General features: G+C 45.6%; 1 protein-coding gene across 1 annotated transcript in view; it reads left to right on the top strand.

The window, feature by feature from the left end:
• Positions 1–4086: 4086 nt before the first annotated feature.
• The window catches only part of LOC311122585 (glypican-6-like), a gene marked incomplete at both ends in the record, with an annotated part of 44181 nt that continues 20403 nt past the window's right edge, over positions 4087–27864 (top strand). Inside the window, one exon of the mRNA XM_084196928.1 lies at positions 4087–4134. Coding sequence (XP_084053054.1) covers positions 4087–4134 — 48 coding nt within the window. The remainder of the gene's footprint in view (positions 4135–27864) is intronic.

The following is a 27864-nucleotide window of genomic DNA, read 5'->3' as shown; positions in this document are numbered from 1 at the left end:
AGTCCTGTAATCTCCAGCAGTTTCAGCATCCAGCATCAGTCCTGTAGTCTCCAGCAGAGTATCAGCATCAGTCCTGTAGTCTTCAGCAGTGTCAGCATCCAGCATCAGTCCTGTAGTCTCCAGCAGAGTCTAAGCATCAGTCCTGTAGTCTCCAGCAGAGTATCAGCATCCAGCATCAGTCCTGTAGTCTCCAGCAGAGTGTCGGCATCCATCATCAGTCCTGTAGTCTCCAGCATAGTGTAATCATCCAGCATCAGTCCTGTAGTCTCCAGCATAGTGTCATCATCCAGCATCAGTCCTGTAGTCTCAAGCATAGTGTCATCATCCAGCATCAGTCCTGTAGTCTCCAGCAGAGTGTCAAAATCCAGCATCAGTCATGTAGTCTCCAGCAGAGTGTCAGCATCCAGCACCAGTCCTGTAGTCTCCAGCAGTGTCAGCATCAGTACTGTAGTCTCCAGCATAGTGTCATCATCCAGCATCAGTCCTGTAGTCTCAAGCATAGTGTCATCATCCAGCATCAGTCCTGTAGTCTCCAGCAGAGTGTCAACATCCAGCATCAGTCCTGTAGTCTCCAGCATAGTGTCATCATCCAGCATCAGTCCTGTAGTCTCCAGCAGTGTCAGCATCCAGCATCAGTCCTGTAGTCTCCAGCAGAGTATCAGCATCCAGCTTCAGTCCTGTAGTCTTCAGCAGTGTCAGCATCAGTCCTGTAGTCTCCAGCAGAGTGTCAGCATCCTGTATCAGTCCTCTAGTCTCCAGCAGAGTGTCATCATCCAGCATCAGTCCTGTAGTCTCCAGCATAGTGTCATCATCCAGCATCAGTCCTGTAGTCTCCAGCATAGTGTCATCATCCAGCATCAGTCCTGTAGTCTCCAGCAGAGTGTCAACATCCAGCATCAGTCCAGTAGTCTCCAGCAGAGTGTCAGCATCCAGCATCAGTCCTGTAGTCTCCAGCAGTGTCAGCATCAGTCCTGTAGTCTCCAGCAGAGTGTCAGCATCCAGCATCAGTCCTGTAATCTCCAGCAGTGTCAGCATCAGTCCTGTAGTCTCCAGCAGAGTGTCAGCATCAGTCCTGTAGTCTCCAGCAGAGTGTCAGCATCCAGCATCAGTCCTGTAATCTCCAGCAGTGTCAGCATCAGTCCTGTAGTCTCCAGCAGTGTCAGCATCAGTCCTATAGTCTCCAGCAGTGTCAGGATCAGTCCTGTAGTCTCCAGCAGAGTGTCAGCATCAGTCCTGTAGTCTCCAGCAGAGTGTCAGTATCAGTCCTGTAGTCTCCAGCAGTTTCAGCATCCAGCATCAGTTCTGTAGTCTCCAGCAGTGTCAGCATCAGTCCTGTAGTCTCCAGCAGAGTGTCAGCATCAGTCCTGTAGTCTCCAGCAGAGTGTCAGTATCAGTCCTGTAATCTCCAGCAGTTTCAGCATCCAGCATCAGTCCTGTAGTCTCCAGCAGAGTATCAGCATCAGTCCTGTAGTCTTCAGCAGTGTCAGCATCCAGCATCAGTCCTGTAGTCTCCAGCAGAGTCTAAGCATCAGTCCTGTAGTCTCCAGCAGAGTATCAGCATCCAGCATCAGTCCTGTAGTCTCCAGCAGAGTGTCGGCATCCATCATCAGTCCTGTAGTCTCCAGCATAGTGTAATCATCCAGCATCAGTCCTGTAGTCTCCAGCATAGTGTCATCATCCAGCATCAGTCCTGTAGTCTCAAGCATAGTGTCATTATCCAGCATCAATCCTGTAGTCTCCAGCATAGTGTCATCATCCAGCATCAGTCCTGTAGTCTCCAGCAGAGTGTCAGCATCCATCATAAGTCCTGTAGTCTCCAGCATAGTGTCATCATCCAGCATCAGTCCTGTAGTCTCCAGCATAGTGTCATCATCCAGCATCAGTCCTGTAGTCTCAAGCATAGTGTCATCATCCAGCATCAGTCCTGTAGTCTCCAGCAGAGTGTCAAAATCCAGCATCAGTCATGTAGTCTCCAGCAGAGTGTCAGCATCCAGCACCAGTCCTGTAGTCTCCAGCAGTGTCAGCATCAGTACTGTAGTCTCCAGCATAGTGTCATCATCCAGCATCAGTCCTGTAGTCTCAAGCATAGTGTCATCATCCAGCATCAGTCCTGTAGTCTCCAGCAGAGTGTCAACATCCAGCATCAGTCCTGTAGTCTCCAGCATAGTGTCATCATCCAGCATCAGTCCTGTAGTCTCCAGCAGTGTCAGCATCCAGCATCAGTCCTGTAGTCTCCAGCAGAGTATCAGCATCCAGCTTCAGTCCTGTAGTCTTCAGCAGTGTCAGCATCAGTCCTGTAGTCTCCAGCAGAGTGTCAGCATCCTGTATCAGTCCTCTAGTCTCCAGCAGAGTGTCATCATCCAGCATCAGTCCTGTAGTCTCCAGCATAGTGTCATCATCCAGCATCAGTCCTGTAGTCTCCAGCATAGTGTCATCATCCAGCATCAGTCCTGTAGTCTCCAGCAGAGTGTCAACATCCAGCATCAGTCCAGTAGTCTCCAGCAGAGTGTCAGCATCCAGCATCAGTCCTGTAGTCTCCAGCAGTGTCAGCATCAGTCCTGTAGTCTCCAGCATAGTGTCATCATCCAGCATCAGTCCTGTAGTCTCAAGCATAGTGTCATCATCCAGCATCAGTCCTGTAGTCTCCAGCAGAGTGTCAGCATCCAGCATCAGTCCTGTAGTCTCCAGCATAGTGTCATCATCCAGCATCAGTCCTGTAGTCTCCATTAGTGTCATCATCCAGCATCAGTCCTGTAGTCTCCAGCAGAGTGTCAACATCCAGCATCAGTCCTGTAGTCTCCAGCAGAGTGTCAGCATCCAGCACCAGTCCTGTAGTCTCCAGCAGAGTGTCAACATCCAGCATCAGTCCTGTAGTCTCCAGCATAGTGTCATCATCCAGCATCAGTCCTGTAGTCTCCAGCAGAGTGTCAACATCCAGCATCAGTCCTGTAGTCTCCAGCATAGTGTCATCATCCAGCATCAGTCCTGTAGTCTCCAGCAGAGTGTCAGCATCCAGCATCAGTCCTGTAGTCTCCAGCAGAGTGTCATCATCCAGCATCAGTCCTGTAGTCTCCAGCATAGTGTCAGCATCAGTCCTGTAGTCTCCAGCAGAGTGTCAACATCCAGCATCAGTCCTGTAGTCTCCAGCATAGTGTCATCATCCAGCATCAGTCCTGTAGTCTCCAGCAGAGTGTCAGCATCCAGCATCAGTCCTGTAGTCTCCAGCAGAGTGTCAGCATCCAGCATCAGTCCTGTAGTCTCCAGCAGAGTGTCAACATCCAGCATCAGTCATGTAGTCTCCAGCATAGTGTCAGCATCCAGCATCAGTCCTGTAGTCTCCAGCAGAGTGTCAACATCCAGCATCAGTCCTGTGGTCTCCCGCAGAGTGTCAGCATCCAGCATCAGTCCTGTAGTCTCCAGCAGTGTCAGCATCCAGCATCAGTCCTGTAGTCTCCAGCAGTGTCAGCATCCAGCATCAGTCCTGTAGTCTCCAGCAGAGTGTCAACATCCAGCATCAGTCCTGTGGTCTCCCTTAGAGTGTCAGCATCCAGCATCAGTCCTGTAGTCTCCAGCAGTGTCAGCATCCTGCATCAGTCCTGTAGTCTCCAGCATAGTGTCATCATCCAGCATCAGTCCTGTAGTCTCCAGCAGAGTGTCAGCATCCAGCATCAGTCCTGTAGTCTCCAGCATAGTGTCATCATCCAGCATCAGTCCTGTAGTCTCCAGCAGAGTGTCAGCATCCAGCATCAGTCCTGTAGTCTCCAGCAGAGTGTCAGCATCCAGCATCAGTCCTGTAGTCTCCAGCAGAGTGTCAGCATCCAGCATCAGTCCTGTAGTCTCCAGCAGAGTCCTGTCTGTTCATGTGGGTACAGGCTCTTTCATGTTGCCCCTGAGGCCCCATCATGTTCTTGCTGGTCGGTCCTCTGTGACTGGTGCATCGGTGCCATCCAGCCAGATGATAAAGGGTTATTTTGGTGTGTGTGTAACACATGGGTATGTGTGAAACTTACTCCTCAGCGTTACGTGTCCCGCTTGTGTCGCCTCATTAGCTTTCGATGTGGTGCGATCGGCTAAGACACATCAGGGATGATTGTCACGTGTGTTTGTGAGGCAGAGGTCCCTAGTTCGCTCCAGGTACGGGCCCAATCAGGAGGAAGTGGTACTCTCTATGCAAGCAGCTAGACGTCCTTTACACGTGTGTGCCAAACCTTGAATCGAAAAGCTGCCCGGATCTAAAACAACTAGCAACTAGCCAGATCACTAGTTCTTTTCAACTTCATAATCAGTTTTGACCCATTTTAGCTGGGGCAGACAATAATGGAACGCAATGGTGTCATTTACAGTATGAAATACAGCAGACAGATACCACAGCCTGACTGTAATCTGACTGTTATCTCCTGTCATTTACAGTATGAAATACAGCAGACAGATACCACAGCCTGACTGTAATCTGACTGTTATCTCCTGTCATTTACAGTATGAAATACAGCAGACAGATACCACAGCCTGACTGTAATCTGACTGTTATCTCCTGTCATTTACAGTATGAAATACAGCAGACAGACACCACAGCCTGACTGTAATCTGACTGTTATCTCCTGTCATTTACAGTATGAAATACAGCAGACAGATACCACAGCCCGACTGTAATCTGACTGTTATCTCCTGTCATTTACAGTATGAAATACAGCAGACAGATACCACAGCCTGACTGTAATCTGACTGTTATCTCCTGTCATTTACAGTATGAAATACAGCAGACAGATACCACAGCCTGACTGTAATCTGACTGTTATCTCCTGTCATTTACAGTATGAAATACAGCAGACAGATACCACAGCCTGACTGTAATCTGACTGTTATCTCCTGTCATTTACAGTATGAAATACAGCAGACAGATACCACAGCCTGACTGTAATCTGACTGTTATCTCCTGTCATTTACAGTATGAAATACAGCAGACAGATACCACAGCCTGACTGTAATCTGACTGTTATCTCCTGTCATTTACAGTATGAAATACAGCAGACAGATACCACAGCCTGACTGTAATCTGACTGTTATCTCCTGTCATTTACAGTATGAAATACAGCAGACAGATACCACAGCCTGACTGTAATCTGACTGTTATCTCCTGTCATTTACAGTATGAAATACAGCAGACAGATACCACAGCCTGACTGTAATCTGACTGTTATCTCCTGTCATTTACAGTATGAAATACAGCAGACAGATACCACAGCCCGACTGTAATCTGACTGTTATCTCCTGTCATTTACAGTATGAAATACAGCAGACAGATACCACAGCCTGACTGTAATCTGACTGTTATCTCCTGTCATTTACAGTATGAAATACAGCAGACAGATACCACCACAGCCTGACTGTAATCTGACTGTTATCTCCTGTCATTTACAGTATGAAATACAGCAGACAGACACCACAGCCTGACTGTAATCTGACTGTTATCTCCTGTCATTTACAGTATAAAATACAGCAGACAGACACCACAGCCTGACTGTAATCTGACTGTTATCTCCTGTCATTTACAGTATGAAATACAGCAGACAGACACCACAGCCTGACTGTAATCTGACTGTTATCTCCTGTCATTTACAGTATGAAATACAGCAGACAGATACCACAGCCTGACTGTAATCTGACTGTTATCTCCTGTCATTTACAGTATGAAATACAGCAGACAGATACCACAGCCTGACTGTAATCTGACTGTTATCTCCTGTCATTTACAGTATGAAATACAGCAGACAGACACCACAGCCTGACTGTAATCTGACTGTTATCTCCTGTCATTTACAGTATGAAATACAGCAGACAGATACCACAGCCCGACTGTAATCTGACTGTTATCTCCTGTCATTTACAGTATGAAATACAGCAGACAGATACCACAGCCTGACTGTAATCTGACTGTTATCTCCTGTCATTTACAGTATGAAATACAGCAGACAGATACCACAGCCTGACTGTAATCTGACTGTTATCTCCTGTCATTTACAGTATGAAATACAGCAGACAGATACCACAGCCTGACTGTAATCTGACTGTTATCTCCTGTCATTTACAGTATGAAATACAGCAGACAGATACCACAGCCTGACTGTAATCTGACTGTTATCTCCTGTCATTTACAGTATGAAATACAGCAGACAGATACCACAGCCTGACTGTAATCTGACTGTTATCTCCTGTCATTTACAGTATGAAATACAGCAGACAGATACCACAGCCCGACTGTAATCTGACTGTTATCTCCTGTCATTTACAGTATGAAATACAGCAGACAGATACCACAGCCTGACTGTAATCTGACTGTTATCTCCTGTCATTTACAGTATGAAATACAGCAGACAGATACCACCACAGCCTGACTGTAATCTGACTGTTATCTCCTGTCATTTACAGTATGAAATACAGCAGACAGACACCACAGCCTGACTGTAATCTGACTGTTATCTCCTGTCATTTACAGTATAAAATACAGCAGACAGACACCACAGCCTGACTGTAATCTGACTGTTATCTCCTGTCATTTACAGTATGAAATACAGCAGACAGACACCACAGCCTGACTGTAATCTGACTGTTATCTCCTGTCATTTACAGTATGAAATACAGCAGACAGATACCACAGCCTGACTGTAATCTGACTGTTATCTCCTGTCATTTACAGTATGAAATACAGCAGACAGATACCACAGCCCGACTGTAATCTGACTGTTATCTCCTGTCATTTACAGTATGAAATACAGCAGACAGATACCACAGCCTGACTGTAATCTGACTGTTATCTCCTGTCATTTACAGTATGAAATACAGCAGACAGATACCACCACAGCCTGACTGTAATCTCAAATCAAATCAAATCAAATTTTATTGGTCACATGCGCCGAATACAACAGGTGCAGACATTACAGTGAAATGCTTACTTACAGCCCTTAACCAACAGTGCATTTATTTTAAACAAAAAAAGTAAGAATAAAACAACAACAAAAAAAGTGTTGAGAAAAAAAGAGCAGAAGTAAAAATAAAGTGACAGTAGGGAGACTATATATACAATAGAATAAAGTGACAGTAGGGAGGCTATATATACAGGGGGGTACCGTTGCATAGTCAATGTGCGGGGGCACCGGCTAGTTGAGGTAGTTGAGGTAATATGTACATGTGGGTAGAGTTAAAGTGACTATGCATAAATACTTAACAGAGTAGCAGCAGCGTAAAAAGGATGGGGTGGGGGGGCAGTGCAAATAGTCCGGGTAGCCATGATTAGCTGTTCAGGAGTCTTATGGCTTGGGGGTAGAAGCTGTTGAGAAGTCTTTTGGACCTAGACTTGGCACTCCGGTACCGCTTGCCGTGCGGTAGCAGAGAGAACAGTCTATGACTAGGGTGACTGGAGTCTTTGACAATTTTGAGGGCCTTCCTCTGACACCGCCTGGTATAGAGGTCCTGGATGGCAGGGAGCTTTGCCCCTGTGATGTACTGGGCCGTACGCACTACCCTCTGTAGTGCCTTGCGGTCAGAGGCCAAGCAGTTGCCATACCAGGCGGTGATGCAACCAGTCAGGATGCTCTCGATGGTGCAGCTGTAGAATTTTTTGAGGATCTGAGGACCCATGCCAAATCTTTTTAGTCTCCTGAGGGGGAATAGGCTTTGTCGTGCCCTCTTCACGACTGTCTTGGTGTGTTTGGACCATGATAGTTCGTTGGTGATGTGGACACCAAGGAACTTGAAGCTCTCAACCTGTTCCACTACAGCCCCGTCGATGAGAATGGGGGCGTGCTCAGTCCTCTTTTTTTTCCTGTAGTCCACAATCATCTCCTTTGTCTTGGTCACGTTGAGGGAGAGGTTGTTGTCCTGGCACCACACGGCCAGATCTCTGACCTCCTCCCTATAGGCTGTCTCATCGTTGTCGGTGATCAGGCCTACCACTGTTGTGTCGTCGGCAAACTTAATGATGGTGTTGGAGTCGTGCCTGGCCATGCAGTCATGGGTGAACAGAGAGTACAGGAGGGGACTGAGCACGCACCCCTGAGGGGCCCCCGTGTTGAGGATCAGTGTGGCAGATGTGTTGTTACCTACCCTTACCACCTGGGGGCGGCCCGTCAGGAAGTCCAGGATCCAGTTGCAGAGGGAGGTGTTTAGTCCCAGGATCCTTAGCTTAGTGATGAGCTTTGAGGGCACTATGGTGTTGAATGCTGAGCTGTAGTCAATGAATAGCATTCTCACGTAGGTGTTCCTCTTGTCCAGGTGGGAAAGGGCAGTGTGGAGTGCGATAGAGATTGCATCATCTGTGGATCTGTTGGGGCGGTATGCAAATTGGAGTGGGTCTAGGGTTTCTGGGATTATGCTGTTGATGTGAGCCATGACCAGTCTTTCAAAGCACTTCATGGCTACAGACGTCAGTGCCACGGGTCGGTAGTCATTTAGGCAGGTTATCTTAGAGTTCTTGGGCACGGGGACTATGGTGGTCTGCTTGAAACATGTTGGTATTACAGACTCAGTCAGGGACATGTTGAAAATGTCAGTGAAGACACTTGCCAGTTGGTCAGCACATGCTCGGAGTACACGTCCTGGTAATCCGTCTGGCCCTGCGGCCTTGTGAATGTTGACCTGCTTAAAAGTCTTACTCACATCGGCTACGGAGAGCGTGATCACATAGTCGTCCGGAACAGCTGGTGCTCTCATGCATGCTTCAGTGTTGCTTGCCTCGAAGCGAGCATAGAAGTGGTTTAGCTCGTCTGGTAGGCTTGTGTCACTGGGCAGCTCGCGGCTGTGCTTCCCTTTGTAGTCTGTAATAGTTTTCAAGCCCTGCCACATCCGACGAGCGTCAGAGCCAGTGTAGTATGATTCAATCTTAGACCTGTATTGACTCTTTGCCTGTTTGATGGTTCGTCGGAGGTCATAGCGGGATTTCTTATAAGCGTCCGGGTTAGAGTCCCGTTCCTTGAAAGCGGCAGCTCTACCCTTTAGCTCAGTGCGGATGTTTCCTGTAATCCATGGCTTCTGGTTGGGGTATGTACGTACGGTCACTGTGGGGACGACATCATCGATGCACTTATTGATGAAGCCAGTGACTGATGTGGTGTACTCCTCAATGTTGTCTGAAGAATCCCGGAACATGTTCCAGTCTGTGCTAGCAAAACAGTCCTGTAGCTTAGCATCTGCGTCATCTGACCACTTTTTTATTAGCCGAATCACTGGTGCTTCCTGCTTCAGTTTTTGCTTATAAGCAGGAATCAGGAGGATAGAGTTATGGTCAGATTTGCCAAATGGAGGGCGAGGGAGAGCTTTGTATGCGTCTCTGTGTGTGGAGTAAAGGTGGTCTAGAGTTTTTTCCCCTCTGGTTGCACATTTAACATGCTGGTAGAAATTAGGTAGAACGGATTTAAGTTTCCCTGCATTAAAGTCCCCTGCTACTAGGAGCGCTGCATCTGGATGAGCGTTTTCCTGTTGATTAATGGCCTTGTACAACTCATTCAGTGCAATCTTAATGCCAGCATTGGTTTGTGGTGGTAAATAGACAGCTATGAAAAATATAGATGAAAACTCTCTTGGTAAATAGTGTGGTCTGCAGCTTATCATAAGATACTCTACCTCAGGCGAGCAAAACCTTGAGACTTCCTTAGTATTTGATTTGGTGCACCAGCTGTTGTTTACAAATATACAGAGACCGCCACCCCTCGTCTTACCCGAGTCTGCCGTTCTGTCCTGCCGATGTAGCGTATAGCCTGCTAGCTGAATGTTATCATTGTCGTCGTTCAGCCACGACTCCGTGAAACATAAGATATTACAGTTTTTAATGTCCCGTTGGTAGGATAACCGTAATCTTAAATCGTCCATTTTATTCTCCAAAGCTTGAACGTTGGCTAATAGGATTGATGGGAGAGGCAGTTTACTCGTTCGCCGTCGGATCCTTACAAGGCACCCCGACCTACGTCCACGATATCTCCGTCTCTTCCTCACGCGAATGACGGGGATCTGGGCCTTGTCGGGAGTCTGTAGAATATCCTTCGCGAACGCCTCGTTGAAGAAAAAGTGTTCGTCCAACGCGAGGTGAGTAATCGCTGTCCTGATATCCAGAAGCTCTCTTTGGTTATAAGAGACGATGGCAGAAACATTATGTACAAAATAAATTACAAATAACGCGGAAAAACACACATAATAGTACAATTGGTTAGAGGGCTGTAATCTGACTGTTATCTCCTGTCATTTACAGTATGAAATACAGCAGACAGACACCACAGCCTGACTGTAATCTGACTGTTATCTCCTGTCATTTACAGTATGAAATACAGCAGACAGATACCACAGCCTGACTGTAATCTGACTGTTATCTCCTGTCATTTACAGTATGAAATACAGCAGACAGATACCACAGCCTGACTGTAATCTGACTGTTATCTCCTGTCATTTACAGTATGAAATACAGCAGACAGACACCACAGCCTGACTGTAATCTGACTGTTATCTCCTGTCATTTACAGTATAAAATACAGCAGACAGATACCACAGCCTGACTGTAATCTGACTGTTATCTCCTGTCATTTACAGTATAAAATACAGCAGACAGATACCACAGCCCGACTGTAATCTGACTGTTATCTCCTGTCATTTACAGTATGAAATACAGCAGACAGATACCACAGCCTGACTGTAATCTGACTGTTATCTCCTGTCATTTACAGTATGAAATACAGCAGACAGATACCACAGCCTGACTGTAATCTGACTGTTATCTCCTGTCATTTACAGTATGAAATACAGCAGACAGATACCACAGCCCGACTGTAATCTGACTGTTATCTCCTGTCATTTACAGTATGAAATACAGCAGACAGATACCACAGCCTGACTGTAATCTGACTGTTATCTCCTGTCATTTACAGTATGAAATACAGCAGACAGATACCACCACAGCCTGACTGTAATCTGACTGTTATCTCCTGTCATTTACAGTATGAAATACAGCAGACAGATACCACAGCCCGACTGTAATCTGACTGTTATCTCCTGTCATTTACAGTATAAAATACAGCAGACAGACACCACAGCCTGACTGTAATCTGACTGTTATCTCCTGTCATTTACAGTATGAAATACAGCAGACAGACACCACAGCCTGACTGTAATCTGACTGTTATCTCCTGTCATTTACAGTATGAAATACAGCAGACAGATACCACAGCCTGACTGTTATCTCCTGTCATTTACAGTATGAAATACAGCAGACAGATACCACAGCCCGACTGTAATCTGACTGTTATCTCCTGTCATTTACAGTATGAAATACAGCAGACAGATACCACAGCCTGACTGTAATCTGACTGTTATCTCCTGTCATTTACAGTATGAAATACAGCAGACAGATACCACCACAGCCTGACTGTAATCTGACTGTTATCTCCTGTCATTTACAGTATGAAATACAGCAGACAGATACCACAGCCCGACTGTAATCTGACTGTTATCTCCTGTCATTTACAGTATGAAATACAGCAGACAGATACCACAGCCTGACTGTAATCTGACTGTTATCTCCTGTCATTTACAGTATGAAATACAGCAGACAGATACCACCACAGCCTGACTGTAATCTGACTGTTATCTCCTGTCATTTACAGTATGAAATACAGCAGACAGATACCACAGCCCGACTGTAATCTGACTGTTATCTCCTGTCATTTACAGTATAAAATACAGCAGACAGACACCACAGCCTGACTGTAATCTGACTGTTATCTCCTGTCATTTACAGTATGAAATACAGCAGACAGACACCACAGCCTGACTGTAATCTGACTGTTATCTCCTGTCATTTACAGTATGAAATACAGCAGACAGATACCACAGCCTGACTGTAATCTGACTGTTATCTCCTGTCATTTACAGTATGAAATACAGCAGACAGATACCACAGCCCGACTGTAATCTGACTGTTATCTCCTGTCATTTACAGTATGAAATACAGCAGACAGATACCACAGCCTGACTGTAATCTGACTGTTATCTCCTGTCATTTACAGTATGAAATACAGCAGACAGATACCACCACAGCCTGACTGTAATCTGACTGTTATCTCCTGTCATTTACAGTATGAAATACAGCAGACAGACACCACAGCCTGACTGTAATCTGACTGTTATCTCCTGTCATTTACAGTGTAAAATACAGCAGACAGACACCACAGCCTGACTGTAATCTGACTGTTATCTCCTGTCATTTACAGTATGAAATACAGCAGACAGATACCACAGCCCGACTGTAATCTGACTGTTATCTCCTGTCATTTACAGTATGAAATACAGCAGACAGACACCACAGCCTGACTGTAATCTGACTGTTATCTCCTGTCATTTACAGTATGAAATACAGCAGACAGATACCACAGCCTGACTGTAATCTGACTGTTATCTCCTGTCATTTACAGTATGAAATACAGCAGACAGACACCACAGCCTGACTGTAATCTGACTGTTATCTCCTGTCATTTACAGTATGAAATACAGCAGACAGACACCACAGCCTGACTGTAATCTGACTGTTATCTCCTGTCATTTACAGTATGAAATACAGCAGACAGATACCACAGCCTGACTGTAATCTGACTGTTATCTCCTGTCATTTACAGTATGAAATACAGCAGACAGATACCACAGCCTGACTGTAATCTGACTGTTATCTCCTGTCATTTACAGTATGAAATACAGCAGACAGACACCACAGCCTGACTGTAATCTGACTGTTATCTCCTGTCATTTACAGTATAAAATACAGCAGACAGATACCACAGCCTGACTGTAATCTGACTGTTATCTCCTGTCATTTACAGTATAAAATACAGCAGACAGATACCACAGCCCGACTGTAATCTGACTGTTATCTCCTGTCATTTACAGTATGAAATACAGCAGACAGATACCACAGCCTGACTGTAATCTGACTGTTATCTCCTGTCATTTACAGTATGAAATACAGCAGACAGATACCACAGCCTGACTGTAATCTGACTGTTATCTCCTGTCATTTACAGTATGAAATACAGCAGACAGATACCACAGCCCGACTGTAATCTGACTGTTATCTCCTGTCATTTACAGTATGAAATACAGCAGACAGATACCACAGCCTGACTGTAATCTGACTGTTATCTCCTGTCATTTACAGTATGAAATACAGCAGACAGATACCACAGCCTGACTGTAATCTGACTGTTATCTCCTGTCATTTAGAGTATGAAATACAGCAGACAGATACCACCACAGCCTGACTGTAATCTGACTGTTATCTCCTGTCATTTACAGTATGAAATACAGCAGACAGACACCACAGCCTGACTGTAATCTGACTGTTATCTCCTGTCATTTACAGTATGAAATACAGCAGACAGATACCACAGCCTGACTGTAATCTGACTGTTATCTCCTGTCATTTACAGTATGAAATACAGCAGACAGATACCACAGCCTGACTGTAATCTGACTGTTATCTCCTGTCATTTACAGTATGAAATACAGCAGACAGATACCACAGCCTGACTGTAATCTGACTGTTATCTCCTGTCATTTACAGTATGAAATACAGCAGACAGACACCACAGCCTGACTGTAATCTGACTGTTATCTCCTGTCAGATCTCCTCATTGACATCAGAACACAGTCAACACCCAGGCAGGGCTCAACTGAGCTGATAAGCATCAATCTATTTGTCATCATGAAAAATCTGTTTTGTCCTCTGTGGCGCGTCGCGTTACGTATCCGTGTCAACCAGTGAGGACGTGAAGTGATACCACAGGCTGACCGTAACCTGGTGTCACATCTCCTCGGTGACACGTCAGAACAAGGTCATCACCCAGAACGGAACAGAGCTGAACTGATAAAGCATCAATCTGCCTGTCTTCTGTTGCGTTTCCAAATTACATTGAATATAAAGTAAGGAAATAAAATGAGGAGAAACACATGTTTATTGCAGATAAAGTTTCTTTCTGGTGTTTTAAATGTTTAGGATTCCTCTGTGTGGGTTTTCTTGCTTGTATTTCAGATCATCCCTACTGTACTTGTTTGTTGGTGTAGTTGATGTTCTCCATGCGTACTGGTCATCCTGTTGATTCCTTCAGTTGAGACCAATGAGATCAGATTCCCTTTGTCTCGCGAAGATCACCTCACCATCACCTTCACTTGAGGAATGATGATGATTTTATGTTTTATGTTTAAAAAAAAAGTCATGTTAAAATACCTATCGCATTACACATTGACAGAATGCATTTGAAACATCACACACAGTAAAATGTGTAGCTGACTTAATTAAATGATTTAATCGATAGGAGTGGGGGAAAAGGTGTCTGTGCATTGAAAAGCACAACATAACATGGAATTAAAGATAAGTTATACAATAAAGACGGCACTTCAACAAAGGCTATTTCACACCCTAGCCTGCTGAATATGCAAGATCAGTTTTCTTTCATTTTGACTTCGGCACAAATTAAAATGTGGCACTGACTCGCCCGTGGATGGATGTTTCAGCATTGTCTCAATGAAGAGTTAGGTGTTCAACTAGCCAGGCACAGTTACCAGCCTACTAGAGTTAGGTGTTCAACTAGCCACAGTTACCAACCTACTAGAGTTAGGTGTTCAACTAGCCAGGCACAGTTACCAACCTACTAGAGTTAGGTGTTCAACTAGCCAGGCACAGTTACCAACCTACTAGAGTTAGGTGTTCAACTAGCCACAGTTACCAACCTACTAGAGTTAGGTGTTCAACTAGCCAGACACAGTTACCAGCCTACTAGAGTTAGGTGTTCAACTAGCCAGGCACAGTTACCAACCTACTAGAGTTAGGTGTTCAACTAGCCACAGTTACCAACCTACTAGAGTTAGGTGTTCAACTAGCCAGCCACAGTTACCAACCTACTAGAGTTAGGTGTTCAACTAGCCAGGCACAGTTACCAACCTACTAGAGTTAGGTGTTCAACTAGCCACAGTTACCAACCTACTAGAGTTAGGTGTTCAACTAGCCACAGTTACCAACCTACTAGAGTTAGGTGTTCAACTAGCCAGGCACAGTTACCAACCTACTAGAGTTAGGTGTTCAACTAGCCACAGTTACCAACCTACTAGAGTTAGGTGTTCAACTAGCCAGCCACAGTTACCAACCTACTAGAGTTAGGTGTTCAACTAGCCAGGCACAGTTACCAACCTACTAGAGTTAGGTGTTCAACTAGCCACAGTTACCAACCTACTAGAGTTAGGTGTTCAACTAGCCACACACAGTTACCAACCTACTAGAGTTAGGTGTTCAACTAGCCACACACAGTTACCAACCTACTAGAGTTAGGTGTTCAACTAGCCACAGTTACCAGCCTACTAGAGTTAGGTGTTCAACTAGCCAGGCACAGTTACCAGCCTACTAGAGTTAGGTGTTCAACTAGCCAGGCACAGTTACCAACCTACTAGAGTTAGGTGTTCAACTAGCCAGGCACAGTTACCAACCTACTAGAGTTAGGTGTTCAACTAGCCAGGCACAGTTACCAGCCTACTAGAGTTAGGTGTTCAACTAGCCAGGCACAGTTACCAACCTACTAGAGTTAGGTGTTCAACTAGCCAGGCACAGTTACCAACCTACTAGAGTTAGGTGTTCAACTAGCCAGGCACAGTTACCAGCCTACTAGAGTTAGGTGTTCAACTAGCCAGGCACAGTTACCAACCTACTAGAGTTAGGTGTTCAACTAGCCAGGCACAGTTACCAACCTACTAGAGTTAGGTGTTCAACTAGCCAGGCACAGTTACCAACCTACTAGAGTTAGGTGTTCAACTAGCCACAGTTACCAACCTACTAGAGTTAGGTGTTCAACTAGCCAGGCACAGTTACCAACCTACTAGAGTTAGGTGTTCAACTAGCCACAGTTACCAGCCTACTAGAGTTAGGTGTTCAACTAGCCAGGCACAGTTACCAGCCTACTAGAGTTAGGTGTTCAACTACCACAAACAGTTACCAACCTACTAGAGTTAGGTGTTCAACTAGCCACAGTTACCAACCTACTAGAGTTAGGTGTTCAACTAGCCAGGCACAGTTACCAACCTACTAGAGTTAGGTGTTCAACTAGCCAGGCACGGTTACCAACCTACTAGAGTTAGGTGTTCAACTAGCCAGGCACAGTTACCAGCCTACTAGAGTTAGGTGTTCAACTAGCCAGGCACAGTTACCAACCTACTAGAGTTAGGTGTTCAACTACCACAAACAGTTACCAGCCTACTAGAGTTAGGTGTTCAACTAGCCACAGTTACCAACCTACTAGAGTTAGGTGTTCAACTAGCCAGGCACAGTTACCAACCTACTAGAGTTAGGTGTTCAACTAGCCACAGTTACCAGCCTACTAGAGTTAGGTGTTCAACTAGCCAGGCACAGTTACCAACCTACTAGAGTTAGGTGTTCAACTAGCCACAGTTACCAGCCTACTAGAGTTAGGTGTTCAACTAGCCACAGTTACCAGCCTACTAGAGTTAGGTGTTCAACTAGCCACAGTTACCAGCCTACTAGAGTTAGGTGTTCAACTAGCCACAGTTACCAGCCTACTAGAGTTAGGTGTTCAACTAGCCACAGTTACCAGCCTACTAGAGTTAGGTGTTCAACTAGCCACAGTTACCAACCTACTAGAGTTAGGTGTTCAACTAGCCAGGCACAGTTACCAACCTACTAGAGTTAGGTGTTCAACTAGCCAGGCACAGTTACCAACCTACTAGAGTTAGGTGTTCGACTAGCCAGGCACAGTTACCAACCTACTAGAGTTAGGTGTTCAACTAGCCAGGCACGGTTACCAACCTACTAGAGTTAGGTGTTCAACTAGCCAGGCACAGTTACCAACCTACTAGAGTTAGGTGTTCGACTAGCCAGGCACAGTTACCAACCTACTAGAGTTAGGTGTTCAACTAGCCAGGCACGGTTACCAACCTACTAGAGTTAGGTGTTCAACTAGCCAGGCACAGTTACCAACCTACTAGAGTTAGGTGTTCAACTAGCCACGCACAGTTACCAGCCTACTAGAGTTAGGTGTTCAACTAGCCAGGCACAGTTACCAGCCTACTAGAGTTAGGTGTTCAACTAGCCAGGCACAGTTACCAACCTACTAGAGTTAGGTGTTCGACTAGCCAGGCACAGTTACCAACCTACTAGAGTTAGGTGTTCAACTAGCCAGGCACGGTTACCAACCTACTAGAGTTAGGTGTTCAACTAGCCAGGCACAGTTACCAACCTACTAGAGTTAGGTGTTCGACTAGCCAGGCACAGTTACCAACCTACTAGAGTTAGGTGTTCAACTAGCCAGGCACAGTTACCAGCCTACTAGAGTTAGGTGTTCAACTAGCCAGGCACAGTTACCAGCCTACTAGAGTTAGGTGTTCAACTAGCCACGCACAGTTACCAACCTACTAGAGTTAGGTGTTCAACTAGCCACGCACAGTTACCAACCTACTAGAGTTAGGTGTTCAACTAGCCAGGCACAGTTACCAGCCTACTAGAGTTAGGTGTTCAACTAGCCAGGCACAGTTACCAGCCTACTAGAGTTAGGTGTTCAACTAGCCAGACACAGTTACCAACCTACTAGAGTTAGGTGTTCAACTAGCCACAGTTACCAGCCTACTAGAGTTAGGTGTTCAACTAGCCAGGCACAGTTACCAACCTACTAGAGTTAGGTGTTCAACTAGCCACGCACAGTTACCAGCCTACTAGAGTTAGGTGTTCAACTAGCCACAGTTACCAACCTACTAGAGTTAGGTGTTCAACTACCACACACAGTTACCAGCCTACTAGAGTTAGGTGTTCAACTAGCCAGGCACAGTTACCAACCTACTAGAGTTAGGTGTTCAACTAGCCACAGTTACCAACCTACTAGAGTTAGGTGTTCAACTAGCCAGGCACAGTTACCAGCCTACTAGAGTTAGGTGTTCAACTAGCCACAGTTACCAGCCTACTAGAGTTAGGTGTTCAACTAGCCACAGTTACCAACCTACTAGAGTTAGGTGTTCAACTAGCCAGGCACAGTTACCAGCCTACTAGAGTTAGGTGTTCAACTAGCCAGGCACAGTTACCAACCTACTAGAGTTAGGTGTTCAACTAGCCACAGTTACCAACCTACTAGAGTTAGGTGTTCAACTAGCCACACACAGTTACCAACCTACTAGAGTTAGGTGTTCAACTACCACAAACAGTTACCAGCCTACTAGAGTTAGGTGTTCAACTAGCCACAGTTACCAACCTACTAGAGTTAGGTGTTCAACTAGCCACAGTTACCAACCTACTAGAGTTAGGTGTTCAACTAGCCAGGCACAGTTACCAACCTACTAGAGTTAGGTGTTCAACTAGCCAGGCACAGTTACCAGCCTACTAGAGTTAGGTGTTCAACTACCACAAACAGTTACCAACCTACTAGAGTTAGGTGTTCAACTAGCCAGGCACAGTTACCAGCCTACTAGAGTTAGGTGTTCAACTAGCCACACACAGTTACCAGCCTACTAGAGTTAGGTGTTCAACTAGCCAGGCACAGTTACCAGCCTACTAGAGTTAGGTGTTCAACTAGCCACGCACAGTTACCAACCTACTAGAGTTAGGTGTTCAACTAGCCACACACAGTTACCAACCTACTAGAGTTAGGTGTTCAACTAGCCAGGCACAGTTACCAGCCTACTAGAGTTAGGTGTTCAACTAGCCAGGCACAGTTACCAGCCTACTAGAGTTAGGTGTTCAACTAGCCAGGCACAGTTACCAACCTACTAGAGTTAGGTGTTCAACTAGCCACAGTTACCAACCTACTAGAGTTAGGTGTTCAACTAGCCAGGCACAGTTACCAACCTACTAGAGTTAGGTGTTCAACTAGCCACAGTTACCAACCTACTAGAGTTAGGTGTTCAACTAGCCACAGTTACCAACCTACTAGAGTTAGGTGTTCAACTACCACACACAGTTACCAGCCTACTAGAGTTAGGTGTTCGACTAGCCACAGTTACCAACCTACTAGAGTTAGGTGTTCAACTACCACACACAGTTACCAACCTACTAGAGTTAGGTGTTCAACTAGCCAGGCACAGTTACCAACCTACTAGAGTTAGGTGTTCAACTAGCCAGGCACAGTTACCAGCCTACTAGAGTTAGGTGTTCAACTACCACAAACAGTTACCAACCTACTAGAGTTAGGTGTTCAACTAGCCAGGCACAGTTACCAGCCTACTAGAGTTAGGTGTTCAACTAGCCAGGCACAGTTACCAACCTACTAGAGTTAGGTGTTCAACTACCACACACAGTTACCAACCTACTAGAGTTAGGTGTTCAACTAGCCACAGTTACCAACCTACTAGAGTTAGGTGTTCAACTAGCCAGGCACAGTTACCAACCTACTAGAGTTAGGTGTTCAACTAGCCACACACAGTTACCAGCCTACTAGAGTTAGGTGTTCAACTACCACAAACAGTTACCAACCTACTAGAGTTAGGTGTTCAACTAGCCACAGTTACCAACCTACTAGAGTTAGGTGTTCAACTACCACACACAGTTACCAACCTACTAGAGTTAGGTGTTCAACTAGCCACAGTTACCAACCTACTAGAGTTAGGTGTTCAACTAGCCAGGCACAGTTACCAACCTACTAGAGTTAGGTGTTCAACTAGCCACGCACAGTTACCAACCTACTAGAGTTAGGTGTTCAACTAGCCAGGCACAGTTACCAACCTACTAGAGTTAGGTGTTCAACTAGCCAGGCACGGTTACCAACCTACTAGAGTTAGGTGTTCAACTAGCCAGGCACAGTTACCAACCTACTAGAGTTAGGTGTTCGACTAGCCAGGCACAGTTACCAACCTACTAGAGTTAGGTGTTCAACTAGCCAGGCACGGTTACCAACCTACTAGAGTTAGGTGTTCAACTAGCCAGGCACAGTTACCAACCTACTAGAGTTAGGTGTTCAACTAGCCACGCACAGTTACCAGCCTACTAGAGTTAGGTGTTCAACTAGCCAGGCACAGTTACCAACCTACTAGAGTTAGGTGTTCGACTAGCCAGGCACAGTTACCAACCTACTAGAGTTAGGTGTTCAACTAGCCAGGCACGGTTACCAACCTACTAGAGTTAGGTGTTCAACTAGCCAGGCACAGTTACCAACCTACTAGAGTTAGGTGTTCGACTAGCCAGGCACAGTTACCAACCTACTAGAGTTAGGTGTTCAACTAGCCAGGCACGGTTACCAACCTACTAGAGTTAGGTGTTCAACTAGCCAGGCACAGTTACCAACCTACTAGAGTTAGGTGTTCAACTAGCCACGCACAGTTACCAACCTACTAGAGTTAGGTGTTCAACTAGCCAGGCACAGTTACCAGCCTACTAGAGTTAGGTGTTCAACTAGCCAGGCACAGTTACCAGCCTACTAGAGTTAGGTGTTCAACTAGCCAGACACAGTTACCAACCTACTAGAGTTAGGTGTTCAACTAGCCACAGTTACCAGCCTACTAGAGTTAGGTGTTCAACTAGCCAGGCACAGTTACCAACCTACTAGAGTTAGGTGTTCAACTAGCCACGCACAGTTACCAACCTACTAGAGTTAGGTGTTCAACTAGCCACAGTTACCAACCTACTAGAGTTAGGTGTTCAACTAGCCACAGTTACCAACCTACTAGAGTTAGGTGTTCAACTAGCCAGGCACAGTTACCAGCCTACTAGAGTTAGGTGTTCAACTAGCCAGGCACAGTTACCAACCTACTAGAGTTAGGTGTTCAACTAGCCACAGTTACCAACCTACTAGAGTTAGGTGTTCAACTAGCCACACACAGTTACCAACCTACTAGAGTTAGGTGTTCAACTACCACAAACAGTTACCAGCCTACTAGAGTTAGGTGTTCAACTAGCCAGGCACAGTTACCAGCCTACTAGAGTTAGGTGTTCAACTACCACAAACAGTTACCAACCTACTAGAGTTAGGTGTTCAACTACCACAAACAGTTACCAACCTACTAGAGTTAGGTGTTCAACTAGCCAGGCACAGTTACCAGCCTACTAGAGTTAGGTGTTCAACTAGCCACAGTTACCAACCTACTAGAGTTAGGTGTTCAACTACCACACACAGTTACCAGCCTACTAGAGTTAGGTGTTCGACTAGCCACAGTTACCAACCTACTAGAGTTAGGTGTTCAACTAGCCACGCACAGTTACCAACCTACTAGAGTTAGGTGTTCAACTAGCCACACACAGTTACCAACCTACTAGAGTTAGGTGTTCAACTAGCCAGGCACAGTTACCAGCCTACTAGAGTTAGGTGTTCAACTAGCCAGGCACAGTTACCAGCCTACTAGAGTTAGGTGTTCAACTAGCCAGGCACAGTTACCAACCTACTAGAGTTAGGTGTTCAACTAGCCAGGCACAGTTACCAACCTACTAGAGTTAGGTGTTCAACTAGCCAGGCACAGTTACCAACCTACTAGAGTTAGGTGTTCAACTAGCCAGGCACAGTTACCAACCTACTAGAGTTAGGTGTTCAACTAGCCACAGTTACCAACCTACTAGAGTTAGGTGTTCAACTAGCCAGGCACAGTTACCAACCTACTAGAGTTAGGTGTTCAACTAGCCACAGTTACCAACCTACTAGAGTTAGGTGTTCAACTAGCCACAGTTACCAACCTACTAGAGTTAGGTGTTCAACTACCACACACAGTTACCAGCCTACTAGAGTTAGGTGTTCGACTAGCCACAGTTACCAACCTACTAGAGTTAGGTGTTCAACTACCACACACAGTTACCAACCTACTAGAGTTAGGTGTTCAACTAGCCAGGCACAGTTACCAACCTACTAGAGTTAGGTGTTCAACTAGCCAGGCACAGTTACCAGCCTACTAGAGTTAGGTGTTCAACTACCACAAACAGTTACCAACCTACTAGAGTTAGGTGTTCAACTAGCCAGGCACAGTTACCAGCCTACTAGAGTTAGGTGTTCAACTAGCCAGGCACAGTTACCAACCTACTAGAGTTAGGTGTTCAACTACCACACACAGTTACCAACCTACTAGAGTTAGGTGTTCAACTAGCCACAGTTACCAACCTACTAGAGTTAAGTGTTCAACTAGCCAGGCACAGTTACCAACCTACTAGAGTTAGGTGTTCAACTAGCCACGCACAGTTACCAACCTACTAGAGTTAGGTGTTCAACTAGCCAGGCACAGTTACCAACCTACTAGAGTTAGGTGTTCAACTACCACAAACAGTTACCAACCTACTAGAGTTAGGTGTTCAACTAGCCAGCCACAGTTACCAGCCTACTAGAGTTAGGTGTTCAACTAGCCAGCCACAGTTACCAACCTACTAGAGTTAGGTGTTCAACTAGCCACAGTTACCAACCTACTAGAGTTAGGTGTTCAACTACCACAGTTACCAACCTACTAGAGTTAGGTGTTCAACTAGCCACAGTTACCAACCTACTAGAGTTAGGTGTTCAACTACCACAGTTACCAACCTACTAGAGTTAGGTGTTCAACTAGCCACAGTTACCAACCTACTAGAGTTAGGTGTTCAACTACCACAAACAGTTACCAACCTACTAGAGTTAGGTGTTCAACTAGCCAGGCACAGTTACCAACCTACTAGAGTTAGGTGTTCAACTAGCCAGGCACAGTTACCAACCTACTAGAGTTAGGTGTTCAACTAGCCAGGCACAGTTACCAACCTACTAGAGTTAGGTGTTCAACTAGCCAGGCACAGTTACCAACCTACTAGAGTTAGGTGTTCAACTAGCCAGGCACAGTTACCAACCTACTAGAGTTAGGTGTTCAACTAGCCAGGCACAGTTACCAACCTACTAGAGTTAGGTGTTCAACTACCACACACAGTTACCAACCTACTAGAGTTAGGTGTTCAACTAGCCAGGCACAGTTACCAACCTACTAGAGTTAGGTGTTCAACTAGCCAGGCACAGTTACCAACCTACTAGAGTTAGGTGTTCAACTACCACACACAGTTACCAGCCTACTAGAGTTAGGTGTTCAACTAGCCAGGCACAGTTACCAACCTACTAGAGTTAGGTGTTCAACTAGCCAGGCACGGTTACCAACCTACTAGAGTTAGGTGTTCAACTAGCCAGGCACAGTTACCAGCCTACTAGAGTTAGGTGTTCAACTAGCCAGGCACAGTTACCAGCCTACTAGAGTTAGGTGTTCAACTAGCCAGGCACAGTTACCAACATACTAGAGTTAGGTGTTCAACTAGCCACAGTTACCAACCTACTAGAGTTAGGTGTTCAACTAGCCAGGCACAGTTACCAGCCTACTAGAGTTAGGTGTTCAACTAGCCAGGCACAGTTACCAGCCTACTAGAGTTAGGTGTTCAACTAGCCAGGCACAGTTACCAGCCTACTAGAGTTAGGTGTTCAACTAGCCAGGCACAGTTACCAACCTACTAGAGTTAGGTGTTCAACTAGCCAGGCACAGTTACCAACCTACTAGAGTTAGGTGTTCAACTAGCCACGCACAGTTACCAACCTACTAGAGTTAGGTGTTCAACTAGCCACAGTTACCAACCTACTAGAGTTAGGTGTTCAACTAGCCACGCACAGTTACCAACCTACTAGAGTTAGGTGTTCAACTACCACAAACAGTTACCAACCTACTAGAGTTAGGTGTTCAACTAGCCACAGTTACCAACCTACTAGAGTTAGGTGTTCAACTAGCCAGGCACAGTTACCAGCCTACTAGAGTTAGGTGTTCAACTAGCCACAGTTACCAACCTACTAGAGTTAGGTGTTCAACTAGCCACGCACAGTTACCAACCTACTAGAGTTAGGTGTTCAACTAGCCACAGTTACCAACCTACTAGAGTTAGGTGTTCAACTAGCCACAGTTACCAGCCTACTAGAGTTAGGTGTTCAACTACCACACACAGTTACCAACCTACTAGAGTTAGGTGTTCAACTAGCCAGGCACAGTTACCAACCTACTAGAGTTAGGTGTTCAACTAGCCAGGCACAGTTACCAACCTACTAGAGTTAGGTGTTCAACTAGCCAGGCACAGTTACCAGCCTACTAGAGTTAGGTGTTCAACTAGCCACACACAGTTACCAACCTACTAGAGTTAGGTGTTCAACTACCACAAACAGTTACCAGCCTACTAGAGTTAGGTGTTCAACTAGCCAGGCACAGTTACCAGCCTACTAGAGTTAGGTGTTCAACTAGCCACACACAGTTACCAACCTACTAGAGTTAGGTGTTCAACTACCACAAACAGTTACCAGCCTACTAGAGTTAGGTGTTCAACTAGCCAGGCACAGTTACCAACCTACTAGAGTTAGGTGTTCAACTACCACAAACAGTTACCAACCTACTAGAGTTAGGTGTTCAACTAGCCAGGCACAGTTACCAACCTACTAGAGTTAGGTGTTCAACTAGCCAGGCACAGTTACCAACCTACTAGAGTTAGGTGTTCAACTACCACAAACAGTTACCAACCTACTAGAGTTAGGTGTTCAACTACCACAAACAGTTACCAGCCTACTAGAGTTAGGTGTTCAACTACCACGAACAGTTACCAGCCTACTAGAGTTAGGTGTTCAACTACCACGAACAGTTACCAACCTACTAGAGTTAGGTGTTCAACTAGCCAGGCACAGTTACCAGCCTACTAGAGTTAGGTGTTCAACTAGCCAGGCACAGTTACCAACCTACTAGAGTTAGGTGTTCAACTACCACGAACAGTTACCAGCCTACTAGAGTTAGGTGTTCAACTACCACGAACAGTTACCAGCCTACTAGAGTTAGGTGTTCAACTACCACGAACAGTTACCAGCCTACTAGAGTTAGGTGTTCAACTACCACGAACAGTTACCAACCTACTAGAGTTAGGTGTTCAACTAGCCAGGCACAGTTACCAGCCTACTAGAGTTAGGTGTTCAACTAGCCAGACACAGTTACCAGCCTACTAGAGTTAGGTGTTCAACTACCACAAACAGTTACCAACCTACTAGAGTTAGGTGTTCAACTAGCCACACACAGTTACCAGCCTACTAGAGTTAGGTGTTCAACTAGCCAGGCACAGTTACCAGCCTACTAGAGTTAGGTGTTCAACTAGCCAGGCACAGTTACCAGCCTACTAGAGTTAGGTGTTCAACTACCACAAACAGTTACCAGCCTACTAGAGTTAGGTGTTCAACTAGCCAGGCACAGTTACCAGCCTACTAGAGTTAGGTGTTCAACTAGCCAGGCACAGTTACCAACCTACTAGAGTTAGGTGTTCAACTAGCCAGGCACAGTTACCAACCTACTAGAGTTAGGTGTTCAACTAGCCAGGCACAGTTACCAACCTACTAGAGTTAGGTGTTCAACTACCACAAACAGTTACCAACCTACTAGAGTTAGGTGTTCAACTAGCCACGAACAGTTACCAACCTACTAGAGTTAGGTGTTCAACTAGCCAGGCACAGTTACCAACCTACTAGAGTTAGGTGTTCAACTAGCCAGGCACAGTTACCAACCTACTAGAGTTAGGTGTTCAACTAGCCAGGCACAGTTACCAACCTACTAGAGTTAGGTGTTCAACTAGCCAGGCACAGTTACCAACCTACTAGAGTTAGGTGTTCAACTAGCCACAGTTACCAGCCTACTAGAGTTAGGTGTTCAACTAGCCAGGCACAGTTACCAACCTACTAGAGTTAGGTGTTCAACTAGCCACAGTTACCAGCCTACTAGAGTTAGGTGTTCAACTAGCCACAGTTACCAGCCTACTAGAGTTAGGTGTTCAACTAGCCACAGTTACCAACCTACTAGAGTTAGGTGTTCAACTAGCCAGGCACAGTTACCAACCTACTAGAGTTAGGTGTTCAACTAGCCAGGCACAGTTACCAACCTACTAGAGTTAGGTGTTCAACTAGCCAGGCACAGTTACCAGCCTACTAGAGTTAGGTGTTCAACTAGCCAGACACAGTTACCAACCTACTAGAGTTAGGTGTTCAACTAGCCAGACACAGTTACCAACCTACTAGAGTTAGGTGTTCAACTACCACAAACAGTTACCAACCTACTAGAGTTAGGTGTTCAACTACCACAAACAGTTACCAGCCTACTAGAGTTAGGTGTTCAACTACCACAAACAGTTACCAGCCTACTAGAGTTAGGTGTTCAACTACCACAAACAGTTACCAACCTACTAGAGTTAGGTGTTCAACTACCACAAACAGTTACCAGCCTACTAGAGTTAGGTGTTCAACTACCACAAACAGTTACCAGCCTACTAGAGTTAGGTGTTCAACTACCACAAACAGTTACCAACCTACTAGAGTTAGGTGTTCGACTAGCCACAGTTACCAACCTACTAGAGTTAGGTGTTCAACTAGCCAGGCACAGTTACCAGCCTACTAGAGTTAGGTGTTCAACTACCACAAACAGTTACCAGCCTACTAGAGTTAGGTGTTCAACTAGCCAGGCACAGTTACCAGCCTACTAGAGTTAGGTGTTCAACTACCACAAACAGTTACCAGCCTACTAGAGTTAGGTGTTCAACTAGCCACAGTTACCAACCTACTAGAGTTAGGTGTTCAACTAGCCAGGCACAGTTACCAACCTACTAGAGTTAGGTGTTCAACTAGCCAGGCACAGTTACCAACCTACTAGAGTTAGGTGTTCAACTAGCCAGGCACAGTTACCAACCTACTAGAGTTAGGTGTTCAACTAGCCAGACACAGTTACCAACCTACTAGAGTTAGGTGTTCAACTAGCCAGGCACAGTTACCAACCTACTAGAGTTAGGTGTTCAACTAGCCACAGTTACCAACCTACTAGAGTTAGGTGTTCAACTAGCCAGACACAGTTACCAACCTACTAGAGTTAGGTGTTCAACTAGCCAGGCACAGTTACCAGCCTACTAGAGTTAGGTGTTCAACTAGCCACAGTTACCAACCTACTAGAGTTAGGTGTTCAACTACCACAAACAGTTACCAGCCTACTAGAGTTAGGTGTTCAACTAGCCACAGTTACCAACCTACTAGAGTTAGGTGTTCAACTACCACACACAGTTACCAACCTACTAGAGTTAGGTGTTCAACTAGCCAGGCACAGTTACCAACCTACTAGAGTTAGGTGTTCAACTAGCCAGGCACAGTTACCAGCCTACTAGAGTTAGGTGTTCAACTACCACAAACAGTTACCAACCTACTAGAGTTAGGTGTTCAACTAGCCAGGCACAGTTACCAGCCTACTAGAGTTAGGTGTTCAACTACCACAAACAGTTACCAGCCTACTAGAGTTAGGTGTTCAACTAGCCAGGCACAGTTACCAGCCTACTAGAGTTAGGTGTTCAACTACCACAAACAGTTACCAGCCTACTAGAGTTAGGTGTTCAACTAGCCACAGTTACCAGCCTACTAGAGTTAGGTGTTCAACTACCACGCACAGTTACCAACCTACTAGAGTTAGGTGTTCAACTAGCCACAGTTACCAACCTACTAGAGTTAGGTGTTCAACTAGCCAGGCACAGTTACCAACCTACTAGAGTTAGGTGTTCAACTAGCCACAGTTACCAACCTACTAGAGTTAGGTGTTCAACTAGCCAGGCACAGTTACCAGCCTACTAGAGTTAGGTGTTCAACTAGCCACGCACAGTTACCAGCCTACTAGAGTTAGGTGTTCGACTAGCCACAGTTACCAACCTACTAGAGTTAGGTGTTCAACTACCACACACAGTTACCAACCTACTAGAGTTAGGTGTTCAACTAGCCAGGCACAGTTACCAGCCTGCTAGAGTTAGGTGTTCAACTAGCCAGGCACAGTTACCAGCCTACTAGAGTTAGGTGTTCAACTAGCCACGCACAGTTACCAGCCTACTAGAGTTAGGTG

The sequence above is a fragment of the Coregonus lavaretus genome (assembly GCF_964263955.1).
Source record: "Coregonus lavaretus genome assembly, contig: HAP1_SCAFFOLD_3616, whole genome shotgun sequence".
Taxonomy (NCBI): domain Eukaryota; kingdom Metazoa; phylum Chordata; class Actinopteri; order Salmoniformes; family Salmonidae; genus Coregonus; species Coregonus lavaretus.
The sequence above is the reverse complement of the archived record's forward strand: the minus strand, read 5'-3'. Positions and strand labels throughout refer to the sequence as shown.